Source organism: Odocoileus virginianus, chromosome 3 (assembly GCF_023699985.2).
Source record: "Odocoileus virginianus isolate 20LAN1187 ecotype Illinois chromosome 3, Ovbor_1.2, whole genome shotgun sequence".
In the NCBI taxonomy this organism is placed as follows: Eukaryota; Metazoa; Chordata; class Mammalia; order Artiodactyla; family Cervidae; genus Odocoileus; species Odocoileus virginianus.
Window position 1 is genome coordinate 82369865 of NC_069676.1, and position 18630 is coordinate 82388494.

The window sequence follows — 18630 nt, forward strand, 5'->3', positions numbered from 1 at the left end:
TACTCTCCAGAGTCTTCATTTCCTACCTCACTGAGAGGGAGTTGAGAATGATGTTTTCTTGGATTCTGAACTTTGGAAGATTCCAGTATTTCCTTTTACAGCTAGAGAACAGCTGAGATTGTGGGCACTCGGTTTTTATTTGGTTCTTCTGCTTTTAAATATCTCCTTTGCTCAAGAGTGCTAGAAAATGTCAGAAACCTATCTAGACTCTTAGAAGTATATAGAGATAGATGTTTAAGAGAAACACCATAAAATGAGAGTATTTTGGCTCTATACAGGAGGAGGAGCAAACTTCTGGAACAGTTTTCAGGAAATGAATTGATGAAGTTTATGACTCTCAGACTTGGGGACTAATAAACTTTTTATTGTGATAGTATAGTAAGTAGACCAAATCCACTATCAGCATCATTTCAAAGCAAAAGATATTTTAACATCACAAACTCAAGAAACAATCTTAAAATAAATAAAAGTTCTTTAAATTTTACCAATTCTGCTTCATGAAAAACATACTGCATCATCAGTTACATTCTAAAACCTAACTGGGAGCTCTGATCTTACCTGGCATTTCTGGAGTCTAATATTTATGTTATTTTTAAACAAACATTTACATTTTAGAGCAATTTTAGATTACAGAAAAATTTCAAAGATGATACACAGAGCTCTATATACACTAAACCCAGTTGCTCCTACTATTAACATCTTACATTAGTATGGTAGATTTATCACAACTAATGAACCAATACTGTACACTGTAATTACCTAGTAAAGTCTAGACTTTGTTCAGATTTTATTAGTTTTTACCAACTGCCATTTTTCTTTTCCAGGATCCCAACCCGGAGAAGGCAATGACACCCCACTCCAGTACTCTTCCCTGGAAAATCACATGGACGGAGGAGCCTGGTAGGCTGCAGTCCATGGGGTCGCTAAGAATCAGACATGACTGAGCGACTTCACTTTCCCTTTTCACTTTCACGCATAGGAGAAGGAAACGGCAACCCACTCCAGTGTTCTTGCCTGGAGAACCCCAGGGATGGGGGAGCCTGGTGGGCTGCCGTCTATGGGGTCGCACGGAGTCGGACACGACCGAAGTGACTTAGCAGCAGTAGCAGCAGCAGGACCCCAACTAGGATACCACATTTCATTTGTTATGTCTCTTTAGTTTTTGCTTGGTTCTAAGTTTCTCATAATTTCCCTGGTTTTGATATTCTTGCCAGTTCTGAGACATACCAACTAGGTATTTTGTAGAACTCGGGATTTCTATGGTGTTATTCTCATGATTAGACTAGTATTAGAGATTTTAGAGAGGAAGACCGCAACGGTGAGGAGGCAGCTAGAAATTGTAGAAGAGTATCAGAATATCAGAGAGGAGAGCTGCAAAGAGAGCAAGCTCTAGAGCCTGGCAGAGTTCTTTCTCGTCTTCATCTGAGTGCTGATCAATAGATTCATCTGAGGAAATCACTCAATGCTGGCAGAATAATCACCAGAAAGGAACAGGCAGAAAAATCCTTAGGACTCTAAGAGAGGTAGAAGTAGTTCCTATTTCCATTAGACCAAAATGAAAAAGCTTTGTAACACATGGGGCATTGGTACAGCACTCGGCAGAGTACTTCCTCAGTAACGGGTAAAAATTATCACTAACTTAAAGGGTGCTCTCATTTTAAAAGTAAGTCTCAAAAGAATCAAACGATCTCCTAGGTTTCCAAGATCTTGGCTACATTCCAGAGCAAAGCTCAGAAATATTTAAAGGAATATAAAAATATTCAGCACCCAACAAGACAAAATTCAGTGTCTGGCTTCCAGTCCAAGATTTTCAGGATGCAAACAAGCAAGAATATATGAACCCCAATGACAAGAAAAACCAATCAATAGATACAAGTTCCAGAGTGACACAGAAGATAACATTAGTAGACAAAGACACTGAATCAACTGTTATAAATATATTTTATATGTTCAAGAAAGTAAATATGAACATGTTAAAGGGAGACATGGAGAAAATAAAGATTCAAATTGAATCTGTAGAGATTAAAAAAAGTCTGAACCTGAGATAAAAAATACACTGGGTGAGTTAAATACCAGATTAGACACTGCGGGGGCGGGGGGGGAGTGAACTTCAAGACATAGCAATAAAAACTATCCAAAATGAAACAGAGGAGGAAAAACAAAACTAGAAAAAAAATGAACAGGTAAGCAATGAGTTGTGATAAATTCAATGATTTAAATAACAGATTAAAAATTTTTTGTTTTGCAAGCCAGTTAAGTACAAAAATGATACTTCCAAATTCTCAAATAAAGTGACAAGACCAGAGTCATCTTCCATTAAAATGCTAAAACTGAAATCTACTACTTCTGCCAAGAACTTTAATATTCTCAAGCAGAATCAATACTTTAAAAGGCAAAGAAAACTTATAAAATTTACTGCATATATTTGACCATGTAACTGAAAAGCCTTTTGTGGTTGAGCCAGGTAACTTTTAAAGATCTACCATATTGTTCTTTCAACACTTTTTTTCTGCAGAAAGAGCTATCAAAAAAATTATTGTAAAATCCAACAATGCAATGCAACTGCATTCCTACTTCTTTCCTCAGGATGGAAAAATTAAGCCAATTTTTAACTTGGCCTGAGATGAAAACCTAGTGATCTAAGAAGCTCAATTGAACTCAGTGCAATAAATCTAAGAAACTATAACAAGGGATCATATAAACATTTCTACAGATTAAGTACTTTTTCATGTGCTTTTTATTTAACTGTGAAGTTATCTATATTTCTTGCCCATTCTTTTTTTGTTAGTAGTTCATTTATCTTGAACATGAGTCCTTTGTCTAACGTTTTGCAAATATTTTACCAAACTATGACATGTCTATTTTCTTAACACATTTTTTTAATGAGCAGAAATTTAATCTCTATGAAATTTTACCATTAAACTTTCTGATTAAAACTGTGTCCTAAGAAACCTCTACTTCTAAAATAATCTAATATTCTCTTATTTCCTTTAAAAACTTTATGGTTATATCTTTTACGGTGAAAACTATGGTCCCTCTTAAATTAATTTTTATGTGTAGCATGAGATAGGGATTCATTTAAAAAATGAATAAGACATTTTATTCATTTTCTTAATGTGGATACCCAGTTACTCTAGTGACAACAGTTAAAGTTCCATTGTTGCTCTTTGAAAATTTTACTATTAAATTAAAAATTGTTATTAAATTTTTTAAATAAATTTTTTGTTTATTTCTATAATTCAGTTCTTTCTCTAATAGGATACTCAGTTTCAACAGACTATTAAGTTGACAGGTTATCAACTTTAGACGTCAGTCACTTACCCAAAACAGGTACACAGACCATGTACTGGAATGACAGAAATTTAACCATGTGGGAAAAAAATTGCATTTCATGTTTTAAGGAACTGTTAAAAATAGAAAAGAAGCAAGTATACACATATAAACAAAACACAATTACAGTAATTCCTAATCTTACATTGCCACTTAATTAAAGTAAGCCAACTAACACGGTTTCATTTGTTTAGTCTTTTGGAATTTCCATTAAGTACAAATTGTTTCACTGTAGAAGTTCAGAATGAGAATGCATTTCAAATAAATCAAATAGATGTTAAAAAATATATCTCCCTCATATTTAATTCTTTAGTAATGGGTACTTAATATATTCAAACTGTGCTGTATATTTAAAATTTTTATATTATTAATCCAAATTCATCATCAACTATGTTACCTTTGTGTAACAGAGTATCTGACACTATGAACTATGGGCAAAATCTGTCATACACACATCATATTGTCTACCAAATGGACACATCTTCAACTCCTTAGAAACCCTTTGAGTCTTTTAAAAAGTTGTACTGAAATAAAATGTTACATGTCCAAATTAAGTTAAAAAGCATTTGACAGAAAAACTAGAAAAAGTAGACTCAGAAGATTATACTTATTGCATATTTTAGTTCATTAGTAAACAAGAGGCATTCGATTAAATGGTTATAATCCTTCCTGTACCATGCACCAACTGAAAAGGGGAATATATATTATTGTTAATTTTTTTTTAACCAGTTAAAAATAAATTTATTGATCCAAAATTATTGCCAAAAGACTTAAGCTAAGCAAAAACTTTACTTAAGCTTAATGCTCTTTTTAACTCCTGCATGAATGCCAGAAAGTTCACCAGTATAATGTTGCTCTTCCCTACGCATTTCACGAACCTGGCCTCTTCTGCGAATTTTGGCTTTTCTGAACTTCTCCCGGTGTTTCCCTCTGGGATTTCGACCAATCTTCTTTCTCCTAGGTGCAAGTCCCCTATTTTTAGCAATCTGATAAGTAATGGCTCTCTTTGCATTTTGATGTTCAAGAGCCTGTTCTTCGGTACTATTTTCCTCTTTCTTCCTCTTTAATTTTTGTCTCTCTTCCATTTCTTCATAGTATTTCAGTGCAGCTTCTTCATCAAAATCAGAATCATCAGAAAGGTCTGTAACAGCCAAGGCAGCAAGCAGAAGTCTCTGAAACTGATTTTGGCTTGGCCTCCATGGATATTGCTTTTAAATTCAGTTCTTTCTTTCCAGCACCACCTTTAAGTGTGAGCAGATGACGAACTTCAGAGGACAGCTTCTGATCCACAACCGGCAACTTGTTGATCAAATTTCGGTAGGTAACAAGCCTTTCAGTGACAGGATGTCCATGTGCTGGGACTCTCCTAGCTTTCAGGATCAGATAAAAACTAATGTTGGAGCAATAGTTCAAATAGAGATTGTATTTGGTCCTCAGGTATTGGCTTCCTTTTCCGGGGGATGATCTTTTGCTCCACTAACTGTATCAATGGTTCCAGCTCATCCTTCATCTCTGTCAACTTAACTTTCAAGTCGCCTATCAGCTCCAAGAGCTCTGGAGATTCCTTTCGCAGCATTTTCAGCTTCTCTTTCACGGAAACTTTCGCCAAATCCTTCACGACACGTGTCTCAGCCTCATTTACCTGAGGTACTGGTTTTGCAAAAGCCTCCACCCAGGTAACTCCAAAATCATCCTCTTGCAGGGCTTGGGCTAAGCGCCGCTGAATGAGCTGTGCGTCCTCCTCTCTTTCCCCTTTCTCCACCCTTGTTGACTCTGCCGGCCTCGGGACTTGGAGACATACTCCGTGTCATGGTAAAGTTTTTTCTCTGACCCCACGACAAACTGGGATCCACAGAAGCCTCAGTCTCACTCTGCACGGAGCTCCCACCATCATCATCGTCACCCTCCTCACTTTCTCCATCTTCATCGTCCTCATCACCAACATCTAGGGCAAGCACCTCCTCCTTCTCATTGCCATCCTCCTCGTCCCCACTCTCTATTCCGCTCCAGCCCTTAGCCAAAGCGGCCCAAGATCGGGCCTCATGGAAATCATCTACCTTATCTTGGTAGTAGCTCGAGTCCCCCGGTGAGGGTGGAGATTCTAAGTCCTCTCCATTTTCGTCTGCTGGGCCTAAGCTCGGACAGCTGCCCACTTGGCCGCTCCGCGCGCACCGCCCAGATCTTCCCACCATAGTTGGCGGTCTCAGCTTCTACACCGACTTCAGGCTTTCAGCCACCTCCGACCTCTGCGCACGAGCCACGCATTCCAGCTACACGCAGCTGTAACAGCGACGCGATCTCTCACCACGCTCGTCTTGCGGGCGCTACAGTCGGATGCGGCAGTTTCATCTCCTTCCGGTCCCCAGAATCTCTTCATTTCTTAAAGTATTTCTTGAGTGACCTCACACTTAGCAAAATCCAAGTAATCAGGATAGTTTGTTGACCAACGAACCACAGCGATATAAGAAAAACACTATGATGGTGCTCATTTCCTTCAAAGCATTATTTAGAAATTTTCTTCTCAAGTGAGGCTTTCCCTCAAGACTCTTTAAAATTTAACCCCAACCCTCCAACTTCATATTCTCCTTTCCCTGATGCCCTAACCCCCACCCCCCACCAAACTCCTGCTCAGTAGCTCAATGAGCTATCACTGTCTAACCTATCCCACATGTGATTCATATTCATCTTTGTTTATAGAAAATCTCCAAGAGGGCAAGAATTTTGATGTGCTGTTTACCGATATACTTAGGGCAGTTTCTGGAATACTACCCACTCAAGCCTTTGACTGTGTGGATCACAATAAACTGTGGAAAATTCTGAAAGAGATGGGAACGACTAGACCATTTGACCTGCCTCTTGAGAAACCTGTACGCAGGTCAGGAAGCAACAGTTTGAACTGGACATGGAACAACAGACTGGTTCCAAATAGGAAAAGGAGTATGTCAAGGCTGTATACGGTCACCCTGCTTATTTAACTTATATGCAGAGTACATTATGAGAAATGCTGGGCTGGATGAAATACAAGCTGGAATCAACATTGCCAGAATTATCAATAACCTCAGGTATGCAGATGACACCACCCTTATGGCAGAAAGTGAAGAACAACTAAAGAGCCTCTTGATGAAAGTGAAAGAGGAGACTGAAAAAGTTGGCTTAAAGCTCAGCATTCAGAAAACTAAGATCTCGGCATCCGGTCCTATCACTTCATGGCAAAAAGATGGGGAAACAGTGTCAGACTTTATTTTTCTGGGCTCCAAAATCACTGCAGATGGTGATTGCAGCCATGAAATTAAAAGATGCTTACTCCTTGGAAGGAAAGTTATGACCAATCTAGACAGCATATTAAAAAGCAGAGACATTACTTTGCCAACAAAGGTCCGTCTAGTCAAGGCTATGGTTTTTCCAGTGGTCATGTATGGATGTGAGTTGGACTGTCAAGAAAGCTGAGCACCTAAAAATTGATGCTTTTGAATTGTGGTGTTGGAGAAGACTCTTGAGACTCCCTTGGACTGCAAGGAGATCCAACCAGTCCATCCTAAAGGAGATTAGTCCTGGGTGTTCATTGGAAGGACTGATGCTGAAGCTGAAACTCCAATACTTTGACCACCTGATGCGAAGAGCTGACTCACTGGAAAAGACCCTGATGTTGGGAAAGATTGAAGGCAGGAGGAGAAGGGGACAACAGAGGATGAGATGGTTGGATGGCATCACCAACTCAATGGACATGAGTTTGGGTAGACTGCAGGAGTTGGTGAGACAGGGGGGCCTGATGTGCTGCAGTTCATGGGGTCGCAAAAAGTTGGACACAACTGAGCAACTGAACTGAACTGAATATATATTTATGGAACAAAGAATTAAATGAGTACAAACCAAAATACTCCTGGAGAAAATATTCTTTGTAAAGTCATTCTCAAATAATAGTAAATGAATATCTTCTAACTAATATGATGTGTAACCATTCCTGAAGCCAAAAGTAGTTAATTCATTTTTCTCATGCTAACATAAACAGAAGTCAATATCAGATTTGGAAATACACAGTTATATATTTAATGTAAACTATTTACTTTATTTAACATGATTAACCTGAGGTTCTCCCCGGTGGCTCAGACAACAAAGAATCTGTCTGCAATGGAGGAGACCCGAGTTCGATCCCCTGGAGAAGGACATGGCTTTCTTGCCTGGAGAATTCCATGGACCGAGAAGCCTGGCAGGCTACAGTCCACAGGGTCGGAAAAAGCAGGACAAGACTGAGAGACTAACACACACACACCCCTCTGAGGTCAACAATGATGATTATCCAGTTTTATTTCATTAGTATGGATTGAATGCCTAATAAGTGAAAAAAACAAAACAAAACACTAATCACAGGTAAAAATGGGATATGAAGAAATGCTTCCTGATTCTAAGATCAACATTCTTGCTACAAAATCGTGCTACTTCATTTAATAAAATGGGTAGCCTTCCGCCAAATGGGAGAAAGGAGAGGAATAACTACATACAGGGAGTTTTAAAAGAAAGAAAAAACAGAACAACAGAATAGAAAAAATACAAACTCTCTGAATCATTAAAGATTTAAAAAAAAAAAGAAGGGAAAGGTTGACATCAGCTCTTTGATCATCCTTAATGCTTAATGTCCATGTTGGAGTTTTCATGGCATATAATCAGCTCAGCTATAAACTCAGAGTACAGACATAATGAGACAAATGGGAATTAGATGATGATCATGTAGGACTATTTGAGACACTGGGTTCAAGCTCTAGGACAGTGTGTTTAAATCTGCTTCTTTAAGCCACCTAAAGCTCTGTGAAGACACAGGATGATCGACATTCAAAAGTCACTTAGTTTTATTTTGCTGAATAGCAATATACCATGATAGAGCATTTTCAATTATAAGATAGCTCAGAAAGTGTGTATGAATTCAGAGAATGTTGAGACCCCAAGCTTTGCAATACTGAGAATTTAATCTTTCATTTGAAAGAATAAAATCTACCCAGTTAAGTTCCCATTACAGACTTCATAATGAATTCTACTTATTGCTTCCTGGACCTATCAATTCTACTAACAGATGAATATCTCTTCTGAATCATAACTTAAGAAGAAATGTCACTATTTTACCAACGATATTTATATCAGAAACAATAAGACAATGAGCCCACACTGCAAGGATACATTGGTCATTTATGCGTAACAACTGAAATTCTGGGGAAAATACCAAAGATAATCAAAATAAACATAATACTAAGATAGAATTATATGCTTTTCATTTTGGACAAATCAATGGGAGTAGAACAGAGTTCTAATTTTCACAGTGCAGTGGGCAGGGGCTGGGGAGCAGGAACCAACAAATTGTCAAGTAACATTGTACAGATCATAGGAAGCAATATTTTATGGGTTCCCAGTTAATCTGGAAAAAATATAAAGTAAAAATAACTGATTTCTGAAGCATTTATACTGATTGGAGTCCAATGTAAAAAACACTTCTATTGACCTAATTTGGGATATTCAAAAATATTACTTGCAGTCACTTTGCAACATATAAATGTATCAAAAAACCATTGTTATACTACAACTTTATATGAATTATATCTTGACTTAAAAATAATACTCAGTTTACATAAAGTATAAACCCTTCAGCATTTAATATAATCCTTGAAACAAAGACAACATGCTTAAGTTGACCAGTTAGTAGTTATAATCATCTTTCTCTCAAAATTTGCTTTAAAAGGCTAAAAAAACGAAGTCCACCACTTTAATTAACCCGTGGCTTCTATAAATTCATAGTATACTTAGGGAGAATTCCAGTTTAAAAAGAGTGAAATCAATAGTATTTCAGAAACAGATGCTAGTCCATCTAATAATGAATTCTATTCCTTTCCCTCCACATAACTCCACTATACAATCTTTGAAAATCAAAATAACTTTAATTGTAACTTTCATAATATATCTTTTTAAATAAGAATGGTTATAAACAATAAGAGAGATTTTTTCCCCCAAGTCCAACATGTGAGAACTTTCATATACAAAATATTTGTCATACTTCACTGTAATCTTGTTATAAGATACTTATTTTAGTAATGGTGATATCTCAAGATATATTTGGTATGCTTCTTTTGGAAACACACAGGAACTATCATTAGGCTATATTCACAATTCTTCAAAGACCTTTATCCAACTTAAGCACTTATTTTATTACTCAGTCTTATTCAAAATATCAGCTATTTTCAAAATATTTAATCTACACCAAAAGATAGGAATTTGCTATACTGAGATTATTCAAATGAATATGAACCACAAGGCTTGAAAATAATGCCAAAAGAAGGAAGAGTCTCAAAACTGCTTTCAGTAGTGACAATAGCACTGAAACATAATACACAGCCTCACAAGGCAGTTAAATGCAAGAATATTTATCAATAAATTCTATACATTTGGTGGTGGTGGGGGGGGGGAGGAACCTGTTTATCTCTTATATTCATTCCCTATGTAAAAAAGCATTCAAAAAATTTACTTTTTTCCCCATCTTTAAAAATTTCTCAAATTACTTCAACTTCTGTCCTTTAAAGTAAAAACATTACAAATAAAATCTCTACAAAATTAAAACAAGTCCTATATAACATAGGTTTAAATGATAACAGTTTTGTCTAGAGTGGAAAAGGTTCTAATTTTTTTTTAATGACAGGAAAAGAATTTTAGTTGGGGAGCAATTACCTAAGTATTTATAAAATCAGAAGTACTCTCACACATGTGTGTGTCCTAAGTTGCTTCAGTTGTGTCCAACTCTTTGTGACTCTATGGACATTCTCCAGGTAAGACCATTTCCTTCTCTAGACTCTTACACACAGGCAACACAAATAAACTGCTTACTCGGATGAATTTTCAAAATGTATTTTAATCTCATTCCAGGAAGAAGAAAATTTCTAGATATAAACACATCTCATTCAATCACATTTTAACATACATTCAGCAACTTAAAATATTATAAGAATCCAATATTTTCATCTTTTATAATCTCAATATATTATATATTTAATATATAATATATATATGTACAATACATACAGGTAGTCAGCAGGATTACAAAGTAATTTTTTAAAAGTCTGATCAACATTGATAAATACTTTTAGACTATTAAAAAGTATACTTAGGATCATAGAATAAAATAAAATATGGGAGGTCCAAACCTAATGGCAAGACTGCAAATGTTCATGTAGCCAATCATTTAAAAGATCCCTCAAGTTGGATAAAATGCATTTTAAAGCAATACTCTTGCTACTGTCAAGCAGCAGTACTTGTAAATATCAAGCATGTACATCTCCATTAAATTTAAAATTTCTATGCAGCTTTCTTTACTGTAATATACAGTAGCTATTTCTTCCTTTCTGTTGGATTTTGCCGTTGTTGCTGTTTGACTGGTATATTACCAACAGAAGTGACTTTAACTCCTTTCCCTCCCCTAAAGCATGGCTCAGTTTGAAGATTGTTCTATAGGCAGCTACTACGAATATTGACAGTACCTTAATACCATTAACAGAACCAATCAATAACTGGAGTCATATGAGAAGTTTCAAAGACTGATGGAGGTTTCTGTAAACCAAGGTCATCGGAAGTTATTATACCTGCAGATAGCCTCTCACATCCCTTAATGCAAGGAGTTAAAATTTCAATACCATAGTATAGCAGTTAACAATCTATTCTATAATTTAAAATATTAATACCATTAAACCACCCTGAGAATACAGAGGAAGTATTTAAAACAAGATATTCTGATATGGTTTCTTTCCTTTGTATTTGCTTTCTTCTGGTTTTCGTTGGCCCTTCAAGGGTACAATACTTGAATTCAAAGTGTGACTTTGATATCCGTTTTTGTTAACTGAGACTCATGCCACAGTGAGATACTGGTGATAGAAAAGCCCAAAAAGGCTTGTAGAAAAGAGACAAGCAGCAATCCACCAGGTCAGAAAAGACAGAAGTCCTCGAAAAAGGAGAGGAGTGAAAATGTTTTTTAAGCTGCTCAGTGCCACTGTTATCTGTGTAACAGTTACCTTCATCTTCCCATCAGCAGATGGTAATTCAGAGTAAACAGAATTGGAGGGTAGACTATTATCCACTGGCAAGGCAGACATATATTCTGGATAAATCCCCCAGGAATGATTACCTAGAAAATTAAAGATACAAATAAAATTTGAAGAGTAAGTAATCCCAAAGCTTCTTGTTAAAAAAAAAAATTCCTTAACTTATATTTCAAAGTAAGAACAAGAAATTTAGTGGCACAACAAATTATTTTATGTTAAAAATAAAATAATAAGCTTTCTACACACTTAGGGAAAATTCACTTAACTTGACCAGACTATAATCTAACCTTATCAGTAGAATTACACATAAAAGCCAAAAACTAATTTACTTTTAATTAACTGCATCAAAATCTGGTAAAACAACAAAAATATTCTCTTCCCTGTATAATCCATGAATCAACTACCTCTATTGGAGTGACAGAACAGATTCTGTAACTTCTTAGAATCTTTTCCACCTCTAGAATATCAGAATAATTTCTTTCTCAGAAACTATCTATGATGCCAATGTGAGAGACTATTAATAGCTTCCAGAAATTTTTTCATCATATATTTTCCTATGCTGATAGGTTATGAGTCATTAATTTACCACTGAGCTACTCTTATGTTCCAGAGATTCCTGAAAGATTATTTACATCTATCATCAGCTCTATAGTATCTATAAGTCCACCCAACAATGCTTTTAATTTTTCTGGGCTTCTAAAACCCCCACAATGGCAGACTGCCAGATCTAAGCAAAGAAATAATCAACTTGGTAATAGATAATTCTTGAGTAATACCACAAAGGGGCTTGACTGCTTAGTGAACAGACTTATAGAGGAACTTTGTTCTGCCATGGAGAAATCTTTATTCTATCCACGTTAAGTTATCTGAAGTAGAACTCACCAAAAGATCCTACAATTCATAAATTTAAAAGTACCTCATAATAATTTAAATGTTATGCAATAACACAATCTTAAAATACAAAATAATAAGATTAAAAAGTGCTCACTCAAGTTACTTGGAATTAACCTTTAGCAAACAATTCTTTTAACTTTATAAAACCATATGGGTCTGAGTTTTCAAAATCAAGAAGATAAATCAATGAATCAACTTCTAGAGCTGAAAGGCTCCCAAGTTGCCTCATAAAACTTCTAAAGAGAGAATCAATTTTAAGAGGCATATTTCTTTGTAGGTAACAGAAAACATGATTAATTACAGGTAGAAAGTAGAGCAGTGAGCTTCCCAGTTGCCAGGATATGCCTACCTAGAGTTTTCAAAAGCAGGGTTGTGTGAAGCAGCATGACCAGGGGAGCCACATACTGCAGCGCGATGACGCAGAGGTAATAAAAGACTCGAGCGACCTGAAACGACAGCATTCCTAAGTTTCTAACACAGTTGACGTGTTATGAACGAGTTAAACTTTCATATCAAACTGAATCATCACACTGAATCGCTTAAAAGATAAATAATCCTTCCATGGGAAGAAAGCTAACTGGAAATAAATTTGTACTTCATTATAAATGCCCCCAGACTGACTTCAGAAAAGCTCAGTTTGAAGGTTCTTTAAAATATGAAAAAAGCATTAAATCCCTTAAAAATAGTTAAGTGATTAATACAAATTGGAGAAACAAAATCACTGAAATTCAAATGGCATATATTCACTTATTTCAAATATAAAACAAAATGCTAAAATCTCTGAAGACAAGTCACCTAAAATATCAAAGTAAATAACAATAAGTCATAAATAAACCCCCATAAATAAAATTATTAATCCCTATTTACATTAGACTGAAGTAAAATTCAAAGTATGAAAATACATGAAAGGTAAAACATAAAAAGTTATTTGAACCTTGATAGATTCAAGATGAAATTCAAGAGTAAAAAACAAGAGGATCTGACACCACGTTTCTTTAAAAAGACTTGATCGGGTTGTGGGTCTAGTCCATTACAATAGTGGATGGATTCCTAGCACCTTCCTTCTCTGGAATCTCCATTAAGTTAAAATTTATGTTCCACGTTCAAGTACTTGGATTTAAAAGGAATACATTTAGTCACTAAAACTAGTATTCCCTATTCTTTAAGTCACAAAAGCTATACAATATACTGTGATCAGTGATTTCAGATCAGTTAGGGGAGTCCCATTTAGCAAACAGAGATATACCACAGCTTTGTAATCCAAACTGTATGATACTTACTTAAGGCAGGAAGGGGAGCTGAGACCCTTTCTTCACCTAACACCAAAATCAGATTAATGTCTCTGACATTCAGTTTAAGATTATTCTATCTGTTCATAATAAGAATATCATGGAATGAAACTACTACCGAAAGAAATCAAACACTTAATTTTGTGCATGTGGTACTAGTTGCTTCAGTCATGTCGGATCCTTTGCAACCCCATAACTGCAGCCTGCCAGGCTCCTCTGTCCATGGGGTTCTCCAGGAAAGAACACTGGAGTGGGTTGCCATGCCCTCCTCTAGGGGATCGTCCCGACTCAGGTTTGAACCCGGATCTCCTGCATTGGCAGGTGGGTTCTTTACCGCTAGCGCCATCAGTATTTGCTATTTTTCATTTTGACAACAGTGTAAAACTTACCATTTTCTGAAGCTCAACTGTGCTTATTCGCCCAGCTTCTTTCTTCATTTGATCCACACATTTCTGGGCTAAGTTTAAGTAAGCTTGCAGGTGACTACGCATCATGGCCAACCGCAAAGCACATAGCAGGATTATTAACCAGAGTCGCAGAGTATCGAAGGTAGCTTCTGTCATTCTACAGATCAAAAAGTTGATATGGTGCTCTCAAAGACCAAAAAATGCTAGCATGCTAGTTTTATGTGTTAATGTTCATTGGATAAGATATTTAATACAAGGAAATCTAGACTGGAGACATGCTAAGTGTCCCATTCTATCAGAGACTTACAGGATACTTTCACTTGCATAACAAATGCATGAAGTACCAGAATAAGAAACAAAGAAGTACCAGATAAGTCTAAAAGAAAAAAAGGAGAGCAATACTTGGGATTCCTTTCTCTATCCATCCTCCCGGAGCGGGGGTAGGGGAATGACTAAGCAAAAAGGGAAGTGGGAGTTCTTAAACGGGAGACTACAAGAAAGAAGGAAGGAAACCCCAGGAGCTTGCCCATGAACTATCAAGTGAACAGCCTATCTGTTTCTAGCTACAGTTTTGTTTGATCACATAAACACCTGAATAGGATCTTTCAACTCTGCTCAATTCCTGACTGGGATCAAGAATTCTGATATAATAAAATAAAATAAAATGTTCTTTAAAGGACTTTGGAAAGAAGAGGTAAATTCTGATGTCCTTTAGGGGTTTAACATTTATAAAAGACCATGGTTTCTGCTTTGATAAAAGATAACATTGTAATTTGAAGATAATGCTTACATGTGCCTGACTCTATTCAAATTTCTAGTACATAACACGTAGTTAAATATATGACTGTTGAAATGTGTCTAGTGATCTGCCAGACAGGATGTGGAACTTACAAGGGTCTCCCCCAAATTCTTAAAGACTATGAGGGTAGACTGGATGGCTATAAATAAGAATGAGTGGGAAAGATGTAAAACCAACACTTTGTTCCAAAATAGGCTCTATTATCACCCCCTTCTGTCCAGGGTAAGCACCGAGGAAAGGGCCTAAAACTACAATACAGAACTAGCTGCCTGTGGAAGTAAAGCTGAAAGCCAGCACAGAAACAGGAAAGGAGAAGATGGGAGCGGTCACAGTTCTGGTTGAACTATTTATAAAGTGGAGGTGATAGAGGGATGGAACAAAGGCTCTATTATGCATGCTGTTTTTTGGTTTCCTTTTTACAAGGTCATGAGAAATGCAGGTTGGTTAGCAAGCATAGAGGCAAACTTTTATCAATACACTTGCATTATAATGAACAGTAAGATTAAAGCATCAGTCATGTGAGAATGGGAGTACACAGAGATTTAGGACCAGCTGCAGCCTTGAACCCTTCCAGGGCCTGCAGACAACAATGTGCTCCCTGGTGTGGGGCAACCAGGGGGCTTGGCCGGCAGAGTTCTGAAGACAGCTGGTATATACACTTTGAGGATGACAGGTAATAGAAATGAAGGGAACGGTACGAGGCAGTGAATCAAAAAATACCTGCCCTGTTTACGAGGAGTTCAGGATTTAGGTAACAGTCCTACTAATAGCTATCTAATTAGTACCTCTAATTCGGACTGCTTACTTAACTTCATAAGGATTTGGTAAATTGATATGATGGTGTATCTCAGGAAAGAGTATGAGCTGGGGCAAAATATACAGGTAAAGAAAAGGCAGAAGAAATTTCTCTAAATTCCTGAAGCCATTCTAAGTTTCACTGTACATGTTCTCTCTTGGTGCACACATGGATTCTGCCTGCATTTCACTTTTTGATGCCCAAGCAGAACACATGGATGGATGAGTTTAAATACATTTCTGGGTTGAAACTACATTCTAACCATTTTTGCTTCTCACTACAAATAAAGGCCTTTGACCAACCATTTACTCCATGTGAAAGACAAAAGGACCTGGGTTAAAGGGCAGCCATTCTTTCTCAATCTACCACATGGGCTTTGGGTTTTAAACAAAAATTAAAAACCACTGCTGTCTAATCACTTAATATAATGATCTAACAAATAAAAAAGGAATAAAATGGAGCACAGATAAGACTATGATTTTGTTTCCATCATTTACCAAGCAGAATACTGGAGTGGGTTGCCATTCCCTTCTCCAAGGGATTTTCCTGACCAAGGGATCAAACCTGGGTCATCCGCATTGCACTGCAAGCAGATTCTCTACCTTAGTCTAGAACCCTACAATCCTTAGGATTAACTTTTAAATACTCAGAGTGAACCTGTCAAGTTGAAATTACCATTAAAGCTTACTTATGTGGGGAAAAAAATGTTATGACTTCAAAGTATACTTTCTTAGTTCAATAAGGTTAAGTGTTAAAAAAAAAAATCATGGTCATCACCGATTCTACACTTACTCCAACACAAATCTGTACCAGGATCTAAAAGAAATACATAATGTAAAATGCATACTGTGGAATCAATGACTAGTCAAGTTTTTCTATTTTAATTTTGATAAGGCAAAGCAGTGAAAGGAACATTTATTAAGCACTTACTTCTAGCCAGTTGCATTACATGTATTCTTTCATTTAATTCCAATGATAACCTTGTGAGGTAGATACTATTATCTTCATTTTCCAGATGGGGAAACAGAGGGTCAGTGAAGTTAAATAATCTCCCTCAAGTGACAGTTTTAGTGAGGATCAGAACCAGGGTTTGAACCAGTTCTGCCTGAATCTTTTTATTACTCTAATATAGTTCCATAAGGCTAATGGGTTAACATATCAAGTACAGTTAGTAACGCCTTTTAACAAACTGTTAGTTTCCTTCTTCTGTTAAAGTACAGTTGTCTAATTGGGGAATAGGACCTACTATTAGATAACAACGTTAAGGCTTTATTTTTAATTTTGGTAGGTATGACAACACTGTCATGTAGAAGAATATCTTTATTTTTTAGAGTGGCATACTGAAGTTCTTAGGGGTAAAAATGTTATGCTTCTGATTTACTTGAAAAGATACGTTATAAAAAAATAAAAAACAGTGAATGTGGAAAATATTAATAACTCTTAAGGGGCTGAATATATGAACTTCCATTTATAAAATTTTTCCTCTATAATTTTCACAATTAAGGAAAAATAACAGAAATGTACAAAGTGTCTCAAAAACAAGCGCTATCAAAAAAAACTCTCAGATATCAACTGGACATCAAGTGAAAAAGCACAAAAACTTACAACTGTACAAGATAGTATAAGTGCAGAGTAATAAGAATTCACAACCATTATTGAAGATCACCAAAAGTTTAAATGATGACCTGTAATTTCCATTTTATGATACATTTTAAAATATTTCTATTAATGTTTTAAAAATACAGTCTTAATATTATAATTAAAAACATGAACATAGTAAAAAACATTTTAGAAAAGTTTTGATTACATAATAAAATAAAAATTAGCCCCCAAATACCCATACTTACAAAGGAACACTTTCTTTACCCAATGGTGGGTTCATAATGTAGTCTTTGGTGATGGGTTTTACCCAGAGCAGAACCATAAACAGAGGTGCCAAGAAGTTGATATGAAGTAATGTTCTGAAAGTATGTAAGAAATAAACATAAAAATCCAGAAGCAAAATACACTAATAAACTACAGAAACTTGGGATTTAAAAAATGAAGGTAGGAACTTATTTTCAGTATTCTATATTAAGGTATTGTTGCCACCATTATTTTATATTAATCATTATCACTCAACACTGATTTGAGCCCTTATAAAAACACCTCATTATTTTAATGTTTCAGATGAGAATGTTTAGATTGAGGAAAGTTAAATGATTTGCACATGGTAATATTACAGGTAAGAAAGAGATCAAGCACTAAAATCTAAATCTGTTCACTCCCATTCTAGTGTTGTTTAACAATCTCCTACTGTATCCCTGATTTAATATATTGGTACTTAAAAGATTCTCTAAACAATCAATGAATCCAATGAATTTTCAGGATAGGAGTCATCTTTTGATCTTTTTCAGTCCAGCAGACATAAAGTGGCTTCTGATTACTTACAAGTAAGAGACCTATTACAAGGTCCAAAATACCAGACGGGATAGGGCAGGTGGAAGCCACTGCACCAACTTATAAACGAGGAACCTTTCAACATGTAATGATCATGTAAAATGTTTTAATTGATTGTTAAAATCATAAATGATTCACATTTTTATTTCTTCTTGAAGAATTATGAACGTATCTGAAATGAATTTCCCTATCCTATACAAACCAGGAGAAATTCACATTACTCCTACAAGGCTATAATATACCCAATACAGCAAATGGTTTCAGGTGTGAGATGTAATGTCATTGCTAACTGTTGCCCCAAGTCTGTACCCTATGGAGACAGATGACTAATAAAGACTGTCCTTGTTTCAGAAAGACGTTCTTCAGACTATTTTATTACCATGTACTGTATTCATTACAAACCATGCAAGGAAGAGAGACTAAACTGGAGGGTTTAAAATACACACACACTTTAAAATACCACTACAATGCACGTGACAGTGATTTCTGTGAGCAAACGGCTGGATCAGGAAACCATGAAGACCTACCTGACCAGGGAGAGGTGGAACTCTGGGTCTAAGCTCTGGCCCTAAAGCAAGTACCACTGCCTGGCCATGGGGGTGAGGAG

At 36.1% G+C, this 18630-nt stretch overlaps 1 protein-coding gene and 1 pseudogene across 7 annotated transcripts in view; both read right to left on the reverse strand.

Annotated features, from left to right (window-relative positions):
* Positions 1-342: 342 nt before the first annotated feature.
* On the reverse strand, positions 343-10111 carry LOC139034462 (something about silencing protein 10-like; annotated as a pseudogene).
* An 85-nt stretch (positions 10112-10196) lies between these two features.
* The window catches only part of TMEM161B (transmembrane protein 161B), a 71836-nt gene continuing 63402 nt past the window's right edge, over positions 10197-18630 (reverse strand). For all 7 annotated transcript variants that reach the window (XM_070465786.1, XM_070465788.1, XM_070465783.1 and 4 more), the window contains 4 exons: positions 17432-17545; positions 13972-14146; positions 12643-12739; positions 10197-11482 (listed from right to left, as the gene is read on the reverse strand). In XM_070465786.1, coding sequence (XP_070321887.1) covers positions 11205-11482; positions 12643-12739; positions 13972-14146; positions 17432-17545 — 664 coding nt within the window. In that variant the 3' untranslated portion in view covers positions 10197-11204. The remainder of the gene's footprint in view (positions 11483-12642; positions 12740-13971; positions 14147-17431; positions 17546-18630) is intronic.